A 21,336-nucleotide genomic window follows, 5' to 3' on the forward strand; every position below is an offset into this window, starting at 1 on the left:
ACCTCTGAGCTCCCCGTCCCAGGCTGGCGCCGCGGGGCCAGAAACTCACCCCAAAGCTAGGTCTCCTCTTCTTGTGTTTGTTTTTAAAGTCAGCTCTTAAATAGGTTTTTATTCATATAAGAAATCACAGGCCTGACATCTGCCTGAAGGAAAAAATAAAATTAAACCAGGGACTTTGATGTGGACTTTTGTACGTGCTGAACCTCTCTGGCATCACGGGGAGCTTGGCTCTGGAGAAGAGAGGTGTTGGAATGCTCCTCAACATGGCTAAAGTGACACAGGCTGGAGTTTGAATATTTTAGCTTCAAAGGCTCAGGACACACTGGCCTTCCATGGTGGTTAGTTGCATATTCCTACACATCCACTGCACTAGACTTGAGTGATGATTGGTCCATGAGTCCTATCTTTGAAACTCCTTGGGCTGGCGAGATGACTCAGTGGGTAAAAGTCCATACCACCAGGCTCGGTGACTTGAGTTTGATCCCCATGCCCCATGAAATGAAGGGACTGTTGCAAGATGCCCTGTGACTTCCACACATGGTATGGCGTGGCACGGGCACATGAGTGCGTGTGCGGGACACAAATAGATAATAAATAAGCATGATATTAGTCCTTCAAAAATAGTATACTCTTCACACCTTTAATCCCAGCACTCAGGAGGCGGAGGCAGGTGGATCTCTGAGTTTGAGGCCAGCCTGGTCTGCAGAGAGAATTCCAGGCCAATCAGAGCTATATAGTGAGACCCTGTCTCAAACAGCAAACAAACAAACCAACCAAAACAACAGCAGTAACAAAAAGTATAGTAGGCCTAAACTTTTTTTTGTCCCATAAAGTTTTCTGTATCATCACCTAGTCACTCACAAAGGTTCCTTCACATTTATATATAGCTCTTCATCAGGGATATAGGAAGTGAGAACAAACTTACAAGGGCCACACAGTAGTACATGCTCTACGTCTTCTTGGCTCAGAGCTTTGGTCTCACTAAGGCCCATGGCATCGTCATGTGGTCCTAGCTGTGTAGGGCAATTTTAATTCTGCATTTCTTTTTATTAAATATTTTATGTGTATGATGTTTTGCCTGTATGTACGTCTTTGTACTGTGTGTTTTTGCTGCATGAATGTCCTTATACTGGTGCTCTCAGAAGCCAGACAAGGGTGCCAGGTACCCTCAACTAGAGTAATAGAGGGCCTTGCACTACTGTGTGGGTGCTAAGAACCAAACTGTGTCCTCTACAAGAGTAGCAAGGTGCTCTTAACCTCTGAGTCATCTTTCTAGTACCAAAATTCTATAATTTTATAACACATGCTCAATTTATTTTTTTCAGCTGTACAAAACCATTTATTGTTTGGATTAGAGCAGTGGTTCTCAACCTTCCTAATGCTGCATACTTTAATACAGTTCCTCACGTTGTGGTGACCCCCAAACACAAAATTATTTTTGTTGCTAATTCATAACTGTAATTCTGCTATTGTCATGAATCATAATGTAAATATCTGATTACAGGATATCTGGTATATGACCCCTGTGAAAGGGTTGCGACCCAAAGGTTGAGAATCACTGGATTAGCAGACGTATCTGATGTCAGATCTGATTGCCATAGTATATCCAATGGCCTGTGAAATAATTTTTCTCTCCAAACACTTATCTAAAAAACAAAGATACTCCCATCCCAATAAAGCATCTCTCAGCCAGCCTTCTGTTGAAACAAGAATCTTCCTTTGGGCATTGATAACGACAAGCCAGGCTGAGGATGTAGAAGGATGTGGACAGATGGACCAAACCTGGCACTGCCAAGTCACCTCTGCTCAGAAGGACTTCCTGGAAATCATCATTGACTTTTCTGTCAAACATTTTATGAATACCTAATTGATATGACCTGATTTTCTAGGCATCCCTCCAGCCAGCTTCCACAGCAGAAAAGGGGTGGGGGGCAGAGCTTTCTTGTCTAGATAGTATTGAACCTGGCAACAACCCCCAACACACACACACCTCATGGCTACTTCCTTCCAATTGCTTGTTGGGCAAGTGATGGGAAACATCTCTGTGATCTCGTGAGCTCTCAGACTCTCAACTCAGGCTCTTTCCCTTAAATCTAAACTTAAAACTCGGCAGTACAGAGGGTTGGCTTAACGTGTACATGACTTGAGTTCCATCCACACCACTGCCAAACAACCAACAAGTAAATAACTCACCCTCAAATCAGAGAAAAATGGAGAAAGACATGTTGAAATGCAATAATAATGATGCAATAATAATTCATGACACAGGAAGCAGACCGCCTACATCCAAAGGTGATTAATTCTCTTTATTGGAGGAAAACAAGAAGTCATCAATCTCAGTATCATTATGATAGAAATCGATATGTATACATGATTGTCAAGGCAGAGAATCATTTGCTACATAGACCCATGAACAATTTTGCAGTGCCGCAAACCTATGGGGGTTAAACTTCTTGCAGAGTTTAATACATGCATGGGATAAATGCAGTTTCCCTTCTTTTGCTTTTTTTTCCCCAAATTTTTTTTTGGACAAGCATGTATGAAAAAAAATCAAACCAATTGCAAGCCTGGTAATAGTGAGTTGGGTTGATCCTGGGTTTGATGGTGGAAGCTGTTGGGAAAACATGCCCACTGTTGGGAGAGAGCTGGATGAAAGCCAATCACATCATAGATAGCCACAGAAGCCAATTTAGACATTGTTCCAATGGATGCTCTGGAAAGAATGCACCTTTGGTATCTTCTCATCTGAATGTGGGACTAAGATAAATGCTCTCTGAAACATGCAGTCTTTCAAATGCAAGACACTGATGTGATACCGGACAGTGTCTTATGTGGCCCAGAAATGGCCAAGTGCCTTGCAGGGAGAATCACAGCTTCTGTGGTGTGGGACAAACATCTGAGCTGATGTTCTAGTCCCTCCTTTATCTCTTTTGTAACCCAACTTCCAGCTCTGCCCCCAGGGCTTTGTTTTCCAAAGTGCAGGGTTATCCCAGAGGGCCTCAGAACCCTTGTCTGCTCAAATGAAGATTTTTTTTCCCATTGAGGAGCAAGTTAACTAGTATTTGGGACTTTTGAGTAATGTCTTTGATTAAAGTCTCGAACATGTCTCTCGTTTTCTATTTTTCCCATCCATAAGAAAAATAAAATCACCTGTAAGTAATATAGTTTGATAAATCATCAGAGGACATGATAATTATATAACAAATTCCCCAGAGACAGAGAAGGTTAAAAACAGGAATGGAGAATGCAGAAGCGGCTTTAGTACAAGGGGTCAATGCAATTGTTTGTCCCTTTGGCTTAGAGAAAAACAGACACAGAGAAGCCATTCCACGGTTTGTCCACGAAACCAGACTCGGGAGCCACATGCTGAACTGAATGTTTGGCTTCCAAATGCACAGCCTTTGGGTTTGCAAATGTGGAGCCCATAAAGCCGCAAGCTGAGCTGCTCCCACTGGGCTTACAGGGAAGTCTACCCAGGGCTAAGTCTTCCCTGCTGATTGTGAAGACTTTGGCTGCTGGCAGAAGGCAGGCCCGGCCGTGGCCAGCATGCAGGGCCAACTTTCACAGCGGGGCTGGGCTCCGGTGCACACACTGGAGCAGGAGGCAGACCTTGATGCACTGAGACCACCAAGAAGGGACCTGGCGGATGGGGTGTGGCCTTTCCTCTTCCTTTCTTCCTTAGACCCGCTTGCTACCCAGGGTTAAAGTTTTCAAGCTAACTAACCTGCACACAAATTTCTGTAGAGGTAGCAGGAAAAAAGTTTGCCTTTCAAAATTTCTCTTCCCCAACTTGGCTTAGAAAACAAACAAACAAACAAACAAACAAACAAACAAACAAACAAAAACCTCTCAAAACTCTCAATTCTGGAAATCAAAGGATTGGAATACTTTTTCTGCTTGCAACCCCAACCTAAGACCAGATAACCCCTTAAAGAGCAGTGGACTACATACACATATATACATTGGTTTTTAATTTTGGAAACAAACTGAACAGTGTTTGGTCTGGAATGTGTTTAAGGAAAAGGCAAACCGTCGGAATGTGAGGAGAAGGGATGGGAACCTAGCGCTGGTCTGTAGGACATGCAAGCAGGGCCTGTATCTCACTTGCTGGGAGTGTGTGCCAACCTGGAAAACCTGCCACTTGGTTGTGAAAAAAGGAAGGAGCTGTCCTTCCCTGGCTCTCGCCCTCCTTCCTCATGGCCTAGGAAAACCCATCACACCACTTGTGCAAATCTTGCAAGGCAGGGGCACTGCTGGTCCTAGGTTTCCTGCCTGCAGCCTGGAATAATGGCACCAATATAGTTTCCCCAATGTGAAAAGTCAGTTCTGGTCATAATTCTGAGCAGGTCAAAGGGTCATGATACCCACAGCTCTAAAATCCCGTCATTCCTACTGGGTGGGCTTCCCCAACTGTTTAAACAAGCTCTTAAAGCAGACTGTAGCAAGTTTTGCATCCCATGGGAGGTCAGTTCTCTTAAGAGGGGACCAACTGGTTCCTTTTTCAGTGTCCACTGTGTTCTTGGCCTGTGGTGCAAAGGCATCTGCCATCTACAAACTCTCTAGCCCATGCGGGGCACTGAGGTCAGGGGTGGGAGGAAGCATAAGTGGGTAAACAGAGTCTGGGATTCACTAGGCCAACTGCTGTGTTCCCCAAATACCACACTCAGAGATTTCTGAAGGTTGCGACTTTCTCAAAACCACAACTTGTCGTACAAATGGAGGTGGCTGTCTTCTTAAGGAGGCATCTTAGATGACATTGGGCACAGTTGAAGTGGTATGGCTGGAGACTCAGGGTAGCATTTTAGAAGAGACCCAGCATCAAGGTCAAGGGCAGGAATCCAGACATTTTGATATGTTTCAATGCCTTCTCCAGAGTCCTTTTCTTTCACACAGAGATGGGAATAGCAGTTGATCTTCTGGAGTCAGAGTCCCCTTGGGGTTAGAGGCAGTAGAAAGGGGCACAAAGCAGCCAGGGCTTGTTACAAAGCCTGTGACACTCGGGTTGCTGCCTCACATGACTGGGCAGCCTCCATTTCCTCAAGGGTTTGTGGTAGGCCCTGTCCCTCCAGCTTCCAACTGCCTCTGTCCCTTCCTAACCCCTACATCTGAAGCTCCAAACTCTACAGATCCCTTGATTAGGAATGACAAGCTATTGGCCTTGTTGGAGCTGAAGAGGGCTTCCCTCTCTCATTGCTGGTTTTAGATGAATGTTAGCTGCCCTTTCTGCCTCAGTTATGGGTGGAGGTCAGGGGATGAGGGAGGGACAGGCAGGAAGCAGAGGGAAATATTCTGGTAATATTTCAAAATTTCATAACCAAGTGAAGAAATAAATATTCACTTGCTCAGGAAATGTGAAAAGGCTCTAGTGGGGGTGTCAGTAAGAGCCCGATATTAGGAAAGCAGTCTGAGAGGGGCCTCTGTGTTCAGCTAAGCACTATAGCTGCTAAGTATCCTGATACATACATGAAATTCTCAGCCTGTGTCAGTGGACTCTAACAAGAGTGGGGGAGCCAAGACTTTGCCATCCCATTTTCCAGGTCCTAAGACTAAGTCCATTCTGTAGTCTCCTATATTATTATTTAACAATACCAACTGGAAGTGAAACTTCGTCTTTCTCCCATGCTGACTTTCTCAGAACAGAAGGCTCGGCTGGTACTTATTTTGACCTTTCTTAAGACAGTAGGAAATAACCCAAGTGAGTGACATGCTGTGGGTGCTTCTAGAAGACAAGTTCAACCTTATGAGCTGGCAATATCAATCATCTTCTTAACACCAGTTCATGGAGACCTGATGTGTCCAGGTTGAATCAAGCATAGTTGATTGCAAGGTAGACACCTGCACCAGGGCTTACTCTTCAACTGCTCTGTATTTATTTGTAGTTCATATATATTTATATGTAGTCCATGTACCCATATATCAGCTCTATGAGATACTTTCAGCACTAATAATGTTACTTTGTAGGCATAAATAGTTATGTGTACCATACAGCACAAAGGGCCAACACATGGAAGGTATCAAACTCGGGTAAAATCCCCTACTACAGCAATCAACTAAACTACTTCCATCCTTCCTCCATCCCTTCCTCCCTTCTTCCCTTTTGAGATAAGGATTTACTAATTAGCTCAGGATGCACAAAAACTGAGATCCTTCTACCTTAGCCTCCCAAGTGTTATAATGATAGCCCACCAAGCACAGCTGTATTTTTTTTCTTATGTTACATAAAATTGAATGTTTCCATGATACTTGTTGACAGGAAACATCCTATAAACGTCCTTTGAGTCACTTCTAGGTTTTCTTAAATACTGTTTGTAATATTCATATCACTAGCTTTCTGAAGGGCGGAGTAGGTGGGTAAATCTCCAGACTCAGTGGCATTTGCTTTCCAACTGAGTCTGTTGTCATTTTAGAAACTCTTCCCAGAAGGTTTATAGACTTTGAGATGACAGCTTCAACTGCTACTCTTTGGGTTTGTGTGGTAGGAGGCTCACTAAACATTTGGGAACTTATGAGACAAGTGGGAACAGGTAGACCAGATGTCTGACTGAAACTGTTCTTATATATCTTTGGGGGACTGGAGCTTCTTCCCTAGTGATACTCTGTGTGTGTGTGTGTGTGTGTTGGTATGTATGTATGTTTGTGTGTGTATGTTTTTATGTGTGTATGTTTGTATGTGTGTATGTTTGTGTGTATATGCTTGTATGTGTGTATGTTTGTGTGTGTATGCTTGTATGTGTGTATGTTTGTGTGTGTATGTTTGTGTGTGCACGCACTTGCACAGCATATGTACTAGGGAGGACTAGGGGCAAACGTGTAGGAGTGGCAGGCATGACTTACTTGTCCATCAGGACTTTCTATAGCTGACAAGCACATGAGAGGGGTATGAGGACAACAACCTCAGGCCTGTCTAGGCCATCAGGGACACCTATCACAGCCTATATTACTAGGCAACCACTGACTGTAGATGAGGCTCAGGCTTTAGACAGACATGAGAACAGAAGGGGAACACTGGCAGAACTGACATTTGAGCCAGCTGCCTGGGTCTCTGAGAACCTCCTGGGAGAACGTTTTCCCTGGACCACACTTCGTGCCTGCTCTTCTTGTATATCTAGCCACTGTGCAGGTCAGCGACACGGACTGGTTTTTAGGACATTCCTAATTTTAGCCTTCAAGTTCCATATCCTAGGAAATCTTTCAATCCCTGGCAAACCAGGGCACACAATGGCCTGACCACCCCCGTTACGTTTTATTTCAGACTCGTCTGATGTAAGGGAAGGCTTCTGCACCAGCTGGACCTTGCTCTGAGGTGGACAGTATTCTGCTCACTTGGTGTCTTCCCTTACCACCGAACAAAAAGGTTTCTTCTTCAAGGCCTTTTCTGTCCCCTCTCTTGGGTAATGTTCATGAGAGAATAGGGTAAAAATGTGGAGGGGAAAAGTGTGTGCCATAGGCCATTTGAAGGTCAGGATTAGAAATTAATTTAAAAATTAAAGCAAAAATAGAGAGATTCATTTTAAAAGTGCATAGCTGAGAACAGAGTTTAATCCATTAACCCCCATGAGAAATGAGGGCTTTGTGTGGTTCATTTTAAAAATAAGATGTCGGTTAGTGCCGCCTGTAAGGGAGGCTCCTTGGCCCTGTGGGGATCCTGTTACTGGAGGGCAGTTCACCTGTAATACGGAGCCTGGAGTTTAGGGCAGAGGAAACAAGCTTATTTCTTCTGTGGTTGTTGAGGGGTTCTCAGGGGAAGCTGCTCATAAGGTTTTCTGCAGTTTCTCTGGCAAAAGCTACCTGGAGAGAAGCCAGCCCAGCCCAGGTGCTGGGTGACCTCCTGAGGAAGAGACACAGGGCAAGGAAACACAAGTAAAGTGCACTCAGCCTTGAAGACAGATTCTCGATCCTCTTAGAATTTTAAAAAATACCTTTTAACTCCTCTTGGAGGCAAAAAAAAAGTATCTCTTAAAGGTAACATAAAACCACTACTAAAGAGTGAATGAGAGAGGTCACGTAACTGACAGAGATCAAAAAGACATGTCTCAAAAAGAAAAAAAATCCTAATGCAGTTAGGGATCCAGCGCAGTGGTAGAGTGCCTGCCTGTCATGCACAGGGCCCTGGGTTCAAAACCCAGCACTACACCCCCGCCCCCCCCCCGAAAAATCCTAATGTACAACATTTACCAATATTTAAATAATCCAGTTGAAACCTTTTTTTTTTTCATGAAAAAATACATCCTAGATGGCTGCCTACACTGAGAGAGCGGAAGTGGTGGAGTTGGGGAGGGGAGCAAGAAGGTCCATTCAGTTAGAGCTTTGCAAGATTCGTATATACAGCACCAGATCCTGTGAAGTCAGCTCCCCTTGAGTCAGTACAGTTTGTGAGAAATGGACACATCAGAATTGCAGTATAAAATATGGCCATAAAAAACTTCTGCCTTCCAGTCCTATGCAGGCGCACCATGCAGGGTGGGTGGGGTCTCCGATGCTGGAGCTGCTCCGGTCTGGGGCTTCCCCTTCCCTGGCTCCGCCCCCTGGGTCCCACCTCCAGAGCCAGGTCACTTGCTTCCAGTGTGCCCTGTTGTCACAGTGGTGGGCCTGGGTCTCCTCTCAGCTCCGACTCCTGTGACCCCCGACGAAGAAGAAAGGAAACTACAGAGCGTGGAAGGTGCCAGACCTGCCAGGGACAACAGACACAGATGCTTAGAGTTGAATTCACGTTCCCCTTCCCACAAAGAGGGACGAATGTGCTGGGATAGATGGATGAAACTTGTCTGTGATTGCTAGGTTATGCTACCTTCTACTCCCGAGCTAAACTGGGAGATCCTGCCCTTTTCATCACCCTGTAGGAAAATCTCCGCCATGTATTCAATTTACTTTGCTCTCCGGGCCAACTTTTAGGTCCTTTTTTCTTTATAATTACTGCTTTGTATTTAAAAATAATATAGTATTCCATCACGACACATGATATCTGAGGCCTTATTTATTGAATACTTTCTATATACGGTGTGTTGCACACTAGGATAGTACACTACTTTCTATACCAGGCACTGGGATGGGTGTGGATTACATACCATCATTACTAGGATGTTCATTCCTTTAAATTTTTTTTTACTATTTTAATTTGTGTATACTTGTGTTATGTTTGTGTGTGTGCAGACATCTGTACCTGTGTGTGGATGTCAGAGGATAACCTCAGATAGATATGTTTAGCCACTCTTCATCTTGTTTTCCTGTTTGTTTCTGAGGCAGTTGGCTGAGTTGGTTAGGAAGGCTGGCCAGCAAACCCTAGATTTGCCTGTCTCCAGCTCCCTATACTGGGATTGGGAGCACATGCCGCCATACCTGGTTGCGTTACATGGTTCTGGGGATCATCAGTGCATGACAAAGAATTTTACCAGCTGAGAAGAACAGACCATTTCTTACAACAGCTCCATGGAATAGGCATTTTTTAGAATGAAAAAGGGTATGTACCCTGCTGTGGAATAATCCTTTTGAACACTGTAAATATGTATTATTCTCATTGGTAAATAAAAAGCTGACAGGCTGGTAGCCAGACCAGAAGTATAGGCAGGACAGCCAAACACAGAAAGAATACTGTGATGAAGAAGGGCAGAGTCAGGGAGATACCAACCAGCTGCAGAAGAAGCAGGGCATGTAGAAAATGAGGTAACAAGCCATGAGCCATGTGGCAAAGCATGATAAGAAATATGGATTAATTTAAATGTAAGAGTTAGGTAGTAATAAGCCTGAGCTATTGACTGGGCATTTATAACCAATATAAGCCTCAGTGTGTTTATTTGAGAGCAGCTATGGGACAGGAAAATTGTCTAGATATGGCACCCACTGTCTGGCAAAGATCCACACAAGACCCGAGAAAGTTCTAAAAAGGATCTAAACACACAGAAAGAAAGACACACTGGATTCCCTAGTCTCTCATGCCAGCTGTAGTACAGAGACACATCTCTGGACAACTGCCCACTAGATGAAACTGGCTGCCAACTACCATGAGTTAAGTGGCATGGCAGGTTTCTGTAATGTCTCATACTGGCTGCAGTACAGAGAGGCATTTCTCAGTTGCTGCTTTTAGACTTGAGCCATGAGCACCAGTTCACTGCATGACAGATTTGGGGTTTGCGCATGCAGACAGAAAAGTTTAAGAGATACACAGTAAGGACAGATTAAGATGGCAAAAACCTCTAAATGGGTTACAGTGTATTTAAAAATATGTGTAAGTTTGGGAGAGAAAAGAGAAAGAGTATATAAAATAGTTTTAGAATAAAATAGTAAAATCCTTTAAAAAGAAATAGAGTAATAGGAAATATAACAAGTCACATAAAGATGGAAAATACACAGAGTCTGGATTCTGTATGTTATTGTGTTGTCTTTAAAATTTTTGGCTGCCAAGAGACCTTGAATTATGGAAACTGTTAGATTTAACCAACCTATATATTTTAAAAATGTCTCAACTTCAAATTTTAAGTCAAAGATCTGCTGTAGGAATTTGTACTGTCAGTAGTCTTTAAGTTACTTGCCCACTTGGGCGTGGCCTCTTATACTATTTATGCCGATGTAAAGCACATGTCTGGCCTCTTTTCTGGCTGTGGGATTCGGGTTGCTGTTCTCCATTCCAGCAGAGGATTGTGATCTGTGAGTCTACCCCTAAATAAATAACCCTCTATTATACCCAATTCTGAGCTAGTGTGGTTGTATTTTTTAAGTGTCTATTGCTGAGAGAGAGAGAGAGAGAGGGAGAGAGAGAGAGAGAGAGATTATGCTTTTTTGCCATAGGAAATGAGAGGCTATTGGTTTGATTGAGAAAGACCCCCCCCCTGAAAATCCTGGCTACAAACATAAAGAAATAAACCTAAAAGAACCTCAAGACACATGATGTATATTTTATCTGTTCAAACACATAACAGAAAAATCATCTTTGGCTGACTCATGTATAATATAGTCTATGCTTGTATTAATGTACATATGGATGTTACCTTTAAAAGTTTATGTATTTTCAGAGCAAGGGGACCATACACCAATAAAAATAGATGTTCCAAATAATCCAGCATTCAAAAGAGCTTCAAGATTGCTGGCTGAGAAGATACAGCCCCACAGACTACTCCATCTAAGACTTAATCCATTATTCTAAATTTTCTCACATTCCCCCAAACTCAGTGCCCCCAGTCATCAGAAAGGCATCTAGAAAACTATGCCCACATTCTCAAAAGATGGGTTGTGGTTGTTTATTAACATCTAAGGGGGTTCAGTTACAAATTGTTATTGGTCATAATAAAAAAAGCTAAGCAAAGCTGGGCGGTGGTGGCGTATGCCTTTAATCCCAGCACTTGGGAGGCAGAAGCAGGCAGATCTCTGTGAGTTCAAGACCAGCCTGGTCTACAGAGCTGGTTCCAGGACAAGCTCCAAAGCCACAGGGAAACCCTGCCTCGAAAAACCAAAAAAAAAAAAAAAAAAAGCTAAGCAAAAGAGTTAAACTCAAAGATCTCTTTTAAAAGGGGCATAAAATATAGAAATGATAAGATAAAACATCTACTTTATTCTAAAAATCAGCTATTAATCTGAGGATATTTTACATTAGTATGCATTTTTATTTATTGATACAAATTTAAAATTATTTCTACTATACTGTATGTCTGTTTCTATTCTTTAGGCTAGTGTGTTTATGCAACTCATTTAGAATGTAATGTATAATTAAGAAATACAAATTAATAGTCATCTATAATAGTCAAACTTATAGTCATGTTAGGTATGTTTTCAAGGTCATACCAAATATATTTAGATAGATACATGGCCTTGAAACACTTTAAAGACCTACAGAATATGGCGTTTAATATATAACATAGTGCTTTTCACGACAGTGAGACATGCCTGGAAGCATCAATATATTTTAGGGAAGATAATGGACAGTAAAGAATCTCCATAAGGAATTTGCTTTCTTTATGGAAAAAGCTAATTATGTGGGCAAAGAAACTGCCCTTGCCTCAACTGCTGACAGTTACTGTCCAAACTGGACCAGCAGGATGCAAGGAAGGCAACTGCTGAACTTTGCCAAGACAAGGTAGGACAATTCTTCAAAATTGTATGCTTCACAGATATGCTAGGCCTGTAGGCCAGAGCTGGATGCCCCAACAATACAGAGGAACTTTCAATGATTGTCCAGGCAGCCTGATGTTCTTGTCATTAGGTAACATTTCATCCTTTTGGGTTCTCTGATGGAGTTAAAGACAAGATAGTTACAGTTTTCCTTAGTTATGATAGAAAACGAACTAGATATAAAGCTTTAGACTCACCAAGATAAGATAGATAATAATTTCTAATTTTGTCAAATACAAATGGACTGGATATTGTAATTATAAGTCTCACTTAATAACTGTTCTGTTGTATACAGTTTTACTATGTTAAAAATCTTTTATTTAATTAGACAAAAGGGGAACTACTGTGGAATAATCCTTCTGTACAATGTGATTGTGTACTATTATCATTGGTTAATAAAAAGCTGACAGGCTAGTAATCAGACAGGAAAGATAGGCAGGACAGCCAAACACAAGAATGCTGGGATGAAGAAGAGCAGAGTCAGGGAGATGCCAGTCAGCTGCTGCGGAAGCAGAACATATAAAAAATGAGGTAACAAGCCATGAGCTAAATGGCAAAGCATAGATAAGAAATATGGATTAATTTAAATGTAAAAGTTAGATAGTAACAAGCCTGAGCTATTGGCCGAGCATTTTTAAATAATCTTAAGTCTCTGGTCAGTTATTTCAGGAGCAGGCAATCGGGACAGGAAGACTCTGCCAACAGTACCCCAGGTCCAAATTTATATTCCAGGAAGCATATTGTATCACAGGACTCCGAAATAAGAATGTTCATGACTCCCACAAAATCTCTCCCAAGGCCTATGTTAGACAGTTTGGTTCTGTAATAGTGTTGTGTGGGGACTAGACCATGAACACCCTATATTCATCAGGGGATTAATCCATTGATGAAATCAAAGTTGAATTGACTGTTGGGATGTGGGACCTAGCTGGAAGAAGTAGGTCACTGAAGGACAAACCATTCTCCCAGTCCTCTGTCCTTCTCTTGTCTCCCTCTTTCCTGGCTGCCATGAGTAACCACAGGCAGAAAGGACTGAAATTGTATGCCAAAATAACAATTCCCTCCTGGAACATGTTCCTCACTGATGTGTTGTTACATAACAAAACACTGACTGGCAAAGCCTTGGAAGCCACTTGGTATGCAGCAGCTGTCAGACAGCACATCCCTAGCCACTCCATACACTTGGACATGGAGAGAATCATAAAATAAAGTATTAACATAAGCACAGCTGTTGATGCTGGTGTATGAAACTTTAAAGAAACAAGTAGTTAGCTGTGACGTTTCTTTTGGTTAAGGATGGTAAGAAGTATCTATGCTGGCAAGTCTAGGTGACCCAGAGGTGTGCAATTGTGTCAGAGAAGCTCATGAAGATGTCATAAGAAAATTTAAGAATGAATAACAAGATTAGGATGACTCGTTTGGGGAGGAGGGATACTGGGGGCCAAACCCAGGGTCTTAACTTTGTTTCATACTAGGCAAATGCTCTACCCCTGAGCTACAACCTAAGCCTTTGCTTTTTTGAGATGTTTTACTGTGTTGTTCAGGCTGGCCTTGAACTTGGAATTCTTCACCTTCAGAGTGCTGAGATTATAGGTGTGTGCTACTCAGCAAAAAAGGGAACCCTTTTTCTAAGCCAAATAGGAAGGAGCATGATGCCCAGTGGTTAGGGGGATGAGGGTTGATAACCTTCAAGGCAATGGTTTTGAGGTAGAGAACCATCGGTTTGCTCCAGTAGGATGTTAGTGGATATATAGTCTCTCCAATGTGTCATCATAGTAACAGAACACTGACTGGCAAGGCCCTGGATAGTTGTTATACTATGGTCCATATATTATGGAGTAGAAGAGGATTAAAAGAGTAAGTGTGCCTTCAAGAATATCACAGTTTTTGCAAAGATGAAGGCAAATGCAATACCATCACTGTGACTTTTGCTGCAAAGTCAGTTTGGTGATTACAAATACGTTCAAATACTCATCATCCCTGTAAAAACAACAACCAAAACAACAAAACCAAGACTTTAGAAACTAGTGCAACCAGGCCCTGAGGACTCTACCAGCCCCTCACCAGCCCAGAGAGTGACTGAACAGTAAGAGGTAAATCAGAGGAAAGAGAGAGACCAAGAAGTGCTCAGGCCTTATCTTTGGTTGTGTAGTACTTGTGCCATAGATTTCTTATCTACAAATGGAAATGATCCTCACACAGGGTGGGTATTAATGTTGAATAATGTTCTAAGGTAATCATGAGCATCAAATGAGTTAGAACATTGCACAGTAAACCGTTGGTGCTCAGCTCTCCTGCCCAACCCGGACTCAACTCAAATGCCCGCTGAAGAATTCTGGGTTTGCTACATACGCACAATCTTTTTGGCTGGCCAAACTGAGGTTGCTTGAGACACTTGCATTTGAACTGTCCAGGCTGCTGCCGAGCTGTAGCCTTCGCATGTGCCTCACGACAGCCGTGGCGTTAAACGCTTGCTGAAATGGAGGAGAAAGGACAAAAAGGGGAGAGGAGGAGAGTGAGTTAGTTCAGGTAGTTGGAAAACACCCTGAGATGGCTTCCTTTCGCCTATCCAGAAACCGCAAGGGCTGCAAAATTTCTCAGATACTCTAGGACACTTTAGAAAGAAAATTTCTATCATTCTTTTCAAAAGTGCATACATTTATTCAGCTCTCTTCCCCATCCAAAATATATTTTGGAGATTAACTTGCTTTTGGCATGAATAATTTCAGAACAATACTCTATGTAATTTACAAACTGTGACTTTTAGAATCAAAAACATATATATCTTAATATGCAATACTTCAAAGTTGTGTTTATTTTTCTGTAATTGGTACCTTTTTTTTTTCTTTTTTGGCATAGTTGGAACTGAACCTAAAGTTGTCTATAGACTAAGAAAATGGTCTACCAGCTCTCTTTATACTTTTTAATTTTGTGAGGCTTTTACTGGGCTGTCCAAGCTGGCTTTGAATTTGTAATCCCTCTGTCTCAGGCTCCTGAATACCTGGAATTACAGGCCTTTACCACCAGGGCTGGTTCTGTAATTGATACTGCAATCTTAAGTAATGACATTACTTCCAATAATAAAGTAGATTAATGGTATCTTTAATTTTTCTTTTCCTTGGAAACAGTGTCTTCACTGTGCAATCCTGGCTGGCCTGGTACTTACTATGTAGGCCAGGCTGGTCAAAGTCAGAGACTGGTCTTTCTCTCCCTCTGATTGCTGGGTTTAAAGGCATGTGCTACTGTTTCTGGCTCAGTAGAACTAATTTTGTTTCTGTTGGCTCTCACAGCAAGACAGGTAGCTTTTAAATACTGATACCTATTAGAATATAATCAATAAATGATCATGAATTTTGATGGTTTAAATTCACTGATTTTTTTTTTAAACCAGGAAACATTGATGCGTTCAATTAGGTTTTTATTTTTCCCTTTTCTCCTTTCCATAACTTTAATAAAGGGAACTATTTCATGACCAGCAAAGTAAAGGGAGACAGGAACGGTTGTGCTGCTTGAGCAATAACAAACAAGTGAGTTCCTGCATGGTTGCTGTCTTTAAGCCACAGACGGAAAACACTTAATTCTTCCTCCACTGTGATCACTCCATAATCAAGTATCACTTAAATTTATGGTGCTGGAGACCTGGCTCAATGGTTAGGAGCACTGGCTGCTCTGTCAGAGGACCTGGTTCCATTCCTAGCACCCACATAGAGGCTCACAACTATGTGTGCAAAGACATACATGCAGCCAAATACCACAACATAAAATAAAATATTTTTTAGAAAAATAAACTTAGCAAAATTTATTGAGTAAGGTTCTGGGAATTCCTGTTAAAATATTCAAGGGCCAATTAGAAACATAACATGATCTACTTGGAGAACCACTTTCTCCAGAATGGCTTAAGATCCCTGGGAATTTGGCAAACATGAAATAGACACACTTAACACTTACTCTCCATTTGCTTTTTGCAAAATTCTTCCTGATCTGAGCGCTGACGGATTCATGAATGTTCTTGTTGAGGGCGGTGTCACCAGCAATCCTGAAACACAGGCAAAGAAACTTCCTCAGAAAGTGTTCTTGTGACCTCTGAGTCCCATGCTGCTGCCCCTGGAAGGCTCTCTCAGCCCCAGGGAAGTTGAAGCTGGTGGCCGGCCGCTGTCCTTCTAGGCTGTGTAGTTCCCAAGATGAACTGTGCTTAAGCTCACACAAGCCAGAAGCCCCACGTCTACAGTGTCTTCAGCATCCTACTCCCTTCCCAGGATCTACCAACGCCCTACTGGTCCACTTTCTACCTTCTCTCATGTTTTTCCTCTTTTGAGCCCAGTCCCAGGAACATTAGAATCCATGGTAGCTAGGAATCCTGAGTGCACATCCCTCGCGTCCACTCTTCTCTCCTCGCCAACATTAGCCCTTCAGGGCTTTTCAAAGCTTTCGCTTTTTCTCCTTAGCTGGCCCTGGTTTCTGGTTTCCTTGTAGACAAGACCCCTACACACTGCCCCCTCTGGTAACTTTAACTCTGCTTGGCTCATGTTCTAGAAAGTTCCTATGGCTCCCAGGACCATGTCCACTCTATGTTCATGGCCACAGGTGGGTTTATTGGAGCTCTTGCTTTTTCCAAGCCTTCTCCCCCAACTCCCTCCCATCCTTTCTCATGTTGCTTCTCACTCTGCTTACAGTCTCCTTCAGAGTGGCCAGGAATTCCCTAAGGTCACATACAATACAGACCATCCGTCTTGGCCACACACCCTTTCCTTCACACCAATGCTGTTTTCTGTATTCAACTGATTCTTCCTCTAGGTCAGGGAAAGCTTCCTTCTGTTCTAAGTCTTCCCTGGAATTTGACCTGGAATTTTTCACCCTAAACTATTCAATTCTAAGTTGGTCTTTGGTATCTATGAAAGAAGTTATTGAGCAAGGAAGCTGCAAGGCAAGCTTCAGAGTCCTGGACTACCTTTCTGGCCAGAAGGTACCTGCTATGGGAAAAAAACCTTTCATCACCTGGACATGGACTGCCCTGGACATCAAATGGGCCTCCCACTGCAGAATGCCATCTTCAATGGGTACCAAGCATGAAAGGAATAAGCTCTGGACTTGCTGAGACCAAGGCTCATCCTGTCCAGCTTCTTTCCCTGTAGAACTGCCCGCGGACCAGGACAGAGACTGAGTCTGTGCCAGGCTGATATCCCAGCTCACAGCAACCTCCTCCTGTATCCCCAAATGTATCCCTCTCTCTTCCCAGAAGAACCCAAAAGATGCTCAGAGATGAACTGAAGTGAACCAAGTTTCCACTTTGAGCCGCTCCCAGTTGCCTCCCTTCCCCAGACACACATCAGTGAAAGAGAAACAAGGGATGTGGATGATCAACAGGAAGCAAGAAGAATGAGAATGTGCTGGGAACCGGAGACACCTCAGTGAATCTTCCGTGCCACATAGGATGTATGTGTGGGCACAGGTACCGTGTGTGTGCATACATGTGGAGGCCAGAGGTTAGCCTTAAGTGTCGTTCCTTAGGAGTCATGCATTTTGTTCCTTTATTTTTTTTTGTAAGACAAGGTCTCTTACTTGAATTAGGCCATGCTAACTGGCCACCAGGTTTCAGAGATCTTCCTGTCTTTGTCTCCCCAGCAGTGGCACCTCAGGCATGTACCACCATGCCTGGCAGGTCTTCCTACTTGGGCAACAAGCACTTTATGAGTTGACCTATTTCCCTCAGAACCCTTCTGTATCATCTTTAACAGTTCTGTCCTCAGAAAATGGTGCTAATTCTAACGAATCTGTGCTCAGCTCTTTCTTGGAAATAACTGGGCCAGAAAGATAGGAAGTGTGCTGAGAATGGTTGTAGGCCAGAGCTGGGTCCAAACTGAACATCTTGGTGGAATAGATACCGGAGGAGGGGACCCTGGCACTTTACTTCCACCTGCCTGTCAGTAGCCTGCTCTCCCAACACCCTGAGTAGGAGCCTGTTGTCTGGGTACTGCTTCCCATGCCTCCTGGTGAGCTATTACAGGCCAAGATCTAAGGAACCACTGCTGGGTTATTTTAGGAATGTCTCCTGCTCACTTCCTACAGCCCTCAGCTGGGCTGCATGTGGGACAGAGTCAAGCTGGCAGCAGGTGGCTCAGCGGTACCGTTGGGCATCCTTCAAAGTGGTTGAAGTCCAAGGGTGCTATTCAGTCTATCTGGACAGCTAGGAATAGACAAGGGGACAGTACTTCTGGAGTTGCACGATTCTGCAGGTCGGTCATGAGGAGCTGATTGGGGCTTTTCTTTTCTCTACTAGGCAAGAGAGAAGTGCCTGTTTGTAACAGCGAATCCTAGTGTAAAGCATACATGATTTAATACATGTGCAATTACATTTCTCATTCCGTGTCAGAAGGCTCCTTCATTTCTTCTCTGTCCCTTCTGACCCTACTCTATTTGGGGATCTAGAGCTTTTCCAAGCTCAGTTTTACTTTTATAATCTCCCAAGGCCAGCATTTTCTAAATCCAGCTTCAAATCAGAGCCTACTGTTTATAAGCAGTTAAGCCGTGTTTATTCACAACTCATATTGGCATTAGACAAGCTGACCCCAGGGATAGAACAATCACTTGCGTGTGCACACGTGCACATTTACACGGAGGCCTGAAGCTGATGAGGCTGTCTTCCTGCATCGCTCTCATTGGCCCTGGATCTTCCCAATTCAACCAGAGTGGCTGGTCTGGGAGCTCCAGGGCTGTTTCTATCTCTGCCTCCCCAGCACTGGGATGATAGGCCTGTGAAGCCATGTCAGGGTTTTGTGGTTCTGGGAGATTGAACTCAGGTCCTCATGTTGGTGTGTGTGTGTGTGTGTGTGTGTGTGTGTGTGTGTGTTTCAGACATGTTCTACTTTCTCTGATTCTGCCATTTAGTCCAAATGGGCTTGGTGATGTCTGGTATACCTCCCAACCATAGTCTCTGGGACTACTTCCCAATTCCCATGGCCAAGCAGAGCCAGCATGTCTGGGATCTTGCAGAGGAATGGAATCTCAGTCAACCTTTAGGGGTATGATGCTAAATTTTATACGTCAACTTGGCTATGGCATGGCACCCAGATATTTGAACATATGCTAGATTCTATGTTCTGGCCAAAGTATTTCTTAGATAATTCTAGTAGAGTTTCAGTTATTCACATCCCATGCGTGAGCCTTAGCCATCAGTGGAAGACAAAAGGAGGAGACTGTGTCTTAGGGTTCTAGCTGCTATGTTCACAATTTCCTGGGTCTCTCTGCACATTTTCGATTTCCTAGACCCCACAATTATATGAGCAATTGTCTTAATTCTTTAAAATCAATTTCTCTCATGCTGATTGACTTTATTTGCTTGTCAATTAAGACAGAGATAAATATTCAGGGCAATCTGACCTGGAAATGAGCCCCACAAGCTGTGAGACAGGGATGGGTTCCTACTATTTGCCAATTCCTGTACTTTGGCTCCCAATGAAGAGTTTGCATGTTCCTTATAAGGTTTCAGAATGAGAAAGGCCAAACCCCAAATGATAGTGGGCTTAGAAAGAGCTGCTAAATGGTACTGACTAGCTTCTGAAGAAAGAGCCCTATTCTTTCTGGAGCGGTCGGTTCTGAGGTCCAGGAAAGCATATGTGCTTCCCAGGGGCTCTCCTGAGCTTGGGTGGGGACAACAGCGTGTGTGAACACCAAGCTCCAAGAGTTCGAGTGTGTTTGAACAAGTGTGGTTGAACATGAAGCTCTGGGGATTTGAGTGTGTCAGGAGCACAGTTCTGAGACCAGCAAGGTTGGTAGGGCTTCACTGGAGGCGTTCCTCTACCTCCTGCCGGCTCCCAGCTGGACCCACATTTTCTGTTGCCTGTCTGGGCAATTCTCCCTTGTGGAGTCAAGGACCTCACACTGTAGAGAAGAGTGAGGCTTGAGTGAGGCTTGATGATGCTCATATCAAATGTATGTTATCACTTCCTGGTGTCTGGATCCTGAGCATTTGGAAATACAGTTAAAATGGAAGAGCTTGTAATGAGGCTTCTGGTTAGGAAACCCTGGGTGGCACAGCTCTCAGGCTTCCAAGGATGACTTCAAATCTTTGTCCCCAGCTTGACTTCTCTCCTGGGTGTCACACTTCTTCAGTGTGAACCTACCCTGACGTTCCAAATGCCAGCATGGCTGGCTCACCATACTCAGATCCAATACATCATTTCTAAGTCACGCTCTCATACTCCTGATCCCAAGTGTTTCTCATTATTAGGCCCCCTCCTCTCTGCTCTGTACCTTCCTGCCCTGTACTCGAGACCCCCTCGAGCTTCCCTCCTCCAGTCTTGTAACCAGACAGGGCTTTCTGAATGTCAATTTGTTCTACTTGGTGAAGAAGGCTTGGAATCACACATGGGTTATGAGTTCAAGGTCAGCCTGGACAGTTCAGAAAGACCTCAAATTGGTTTAAAATTCGAAAAAGAGGCTAGGGATATAGTTTGGTGTTAGGTCACTTATCTAACACATTTAAGACCCTCGGTTCCGTACCAGAAAATAAAAACAGCACCAGCAACAGCAACAACAAATATATAAATAAAAATCTCATCACCCTGCCTAAAACCCAAGGCCCCTTTGCTAGAAGGGCACAGTTCAATTTCTTAGGACCCTAATAAAATATTAAAAATTTACATATGTCACAGATATGTTAGGTGCCAGGTGGTCTTGTTTGTTACATGTACTATCTTAATTAACCCCTTGAGAATCCCTCCAGGGTATGCATAATCATGTATGATCTATAGTCTGTGGAGGATGCCCAAGGGGTCTAAGCATTTGCCTACCCAGACAGTAAGACATGAAGCCAGGCCAGACCCCACTAATCCTCACTCTTGATTCTAGATTCATCTCTTGCCTGTCTCCCTTTACTCTACAATACCGAGGAATATCAAGTACCATGGTTCGATTCTGGACATTCAGTGTTTAGACCTATTCTGGGCCTACGCGTTCTCATCCTGCTTGGAGTTCCTTGCCTTCCTGTGGGCTGGGTGACAACCTTCTTCTGCTCAAAAATGTGGCTCGGCACCAGATCTGTTTGGGCCTGGTCTAATCTCCTCAAGTTTCAAGAAAGAGAATTTGATTATTTTTTCTTTTTTTAAGAGAGACTACCTTTCCCTATCATGGAGGCAGAAGGAACCTCCCTGAGGATCTTTAGACAGTAAATGGTTGCTGGGAGAGGGGCAGATGTTTTCCAGTGGTGTGCCCACGGGTAAGGCACCCATATAAACAACT

The 21,336-nt window shown here is 43.4% G+C and overlaps 1 protein-coding gene across 3 annotated transcripts in view; it reads right to left on the reverse strand.

Annotated features, from left to right (window-relative positions):
- Positions 1 to 2,291: 2,291 nt before the first annotated feature.
- Positions 2,292 to 21,336, reverse strand: part of Camk1d (calcium/calmodulin dependent protein kinase ID) — a 413,808-nt gene continuing 394,763 nt past the window's right edge. Inside the window, exons 9-11 of one of the 3 annotated variants that reach the window (XM_013349047.2) lie at positions 16,048 to 16,135; positions 14,499 to 14,573; positions 2,292 to 8,668 (exon numbers count right to left, since the gene is read on the reverse strand). In XM_013349047.2, the coding sequence (XP_013204501.1) occupies positions 8,576 to 8,668; positions 14,499 to 14,573; positions 16,048 to 16,135 (256 nt within the window). In that variant the 3' untranslated portion in view covers positions 2,292 to 8,575. Of the gene's footprint in view, positions 8,669 to 14,451; positions 14,574 to 16,047; positions 16,136 to 21,336 lie in introns of all 3 variants that reach the window. The other 2 variants (XM_005354858.3, XM_005354859.3) reach the window with 2 other exon arrangements.

This window comes from Microtus ochrogaster, chromosome 16 (genome assembly GCF_000317375.1).
Source record: "Microtus ochrogaster isolate Prairie Vole_2 chromosome 16, MicOch1.0, whole genome shotgun sequence".
Lineage (NCBI taxonomy): Eukaryota > Metazoa > Chordata > Mammalia > Rodentia > Cricetidae > Microtus > Microtus ochrogaster.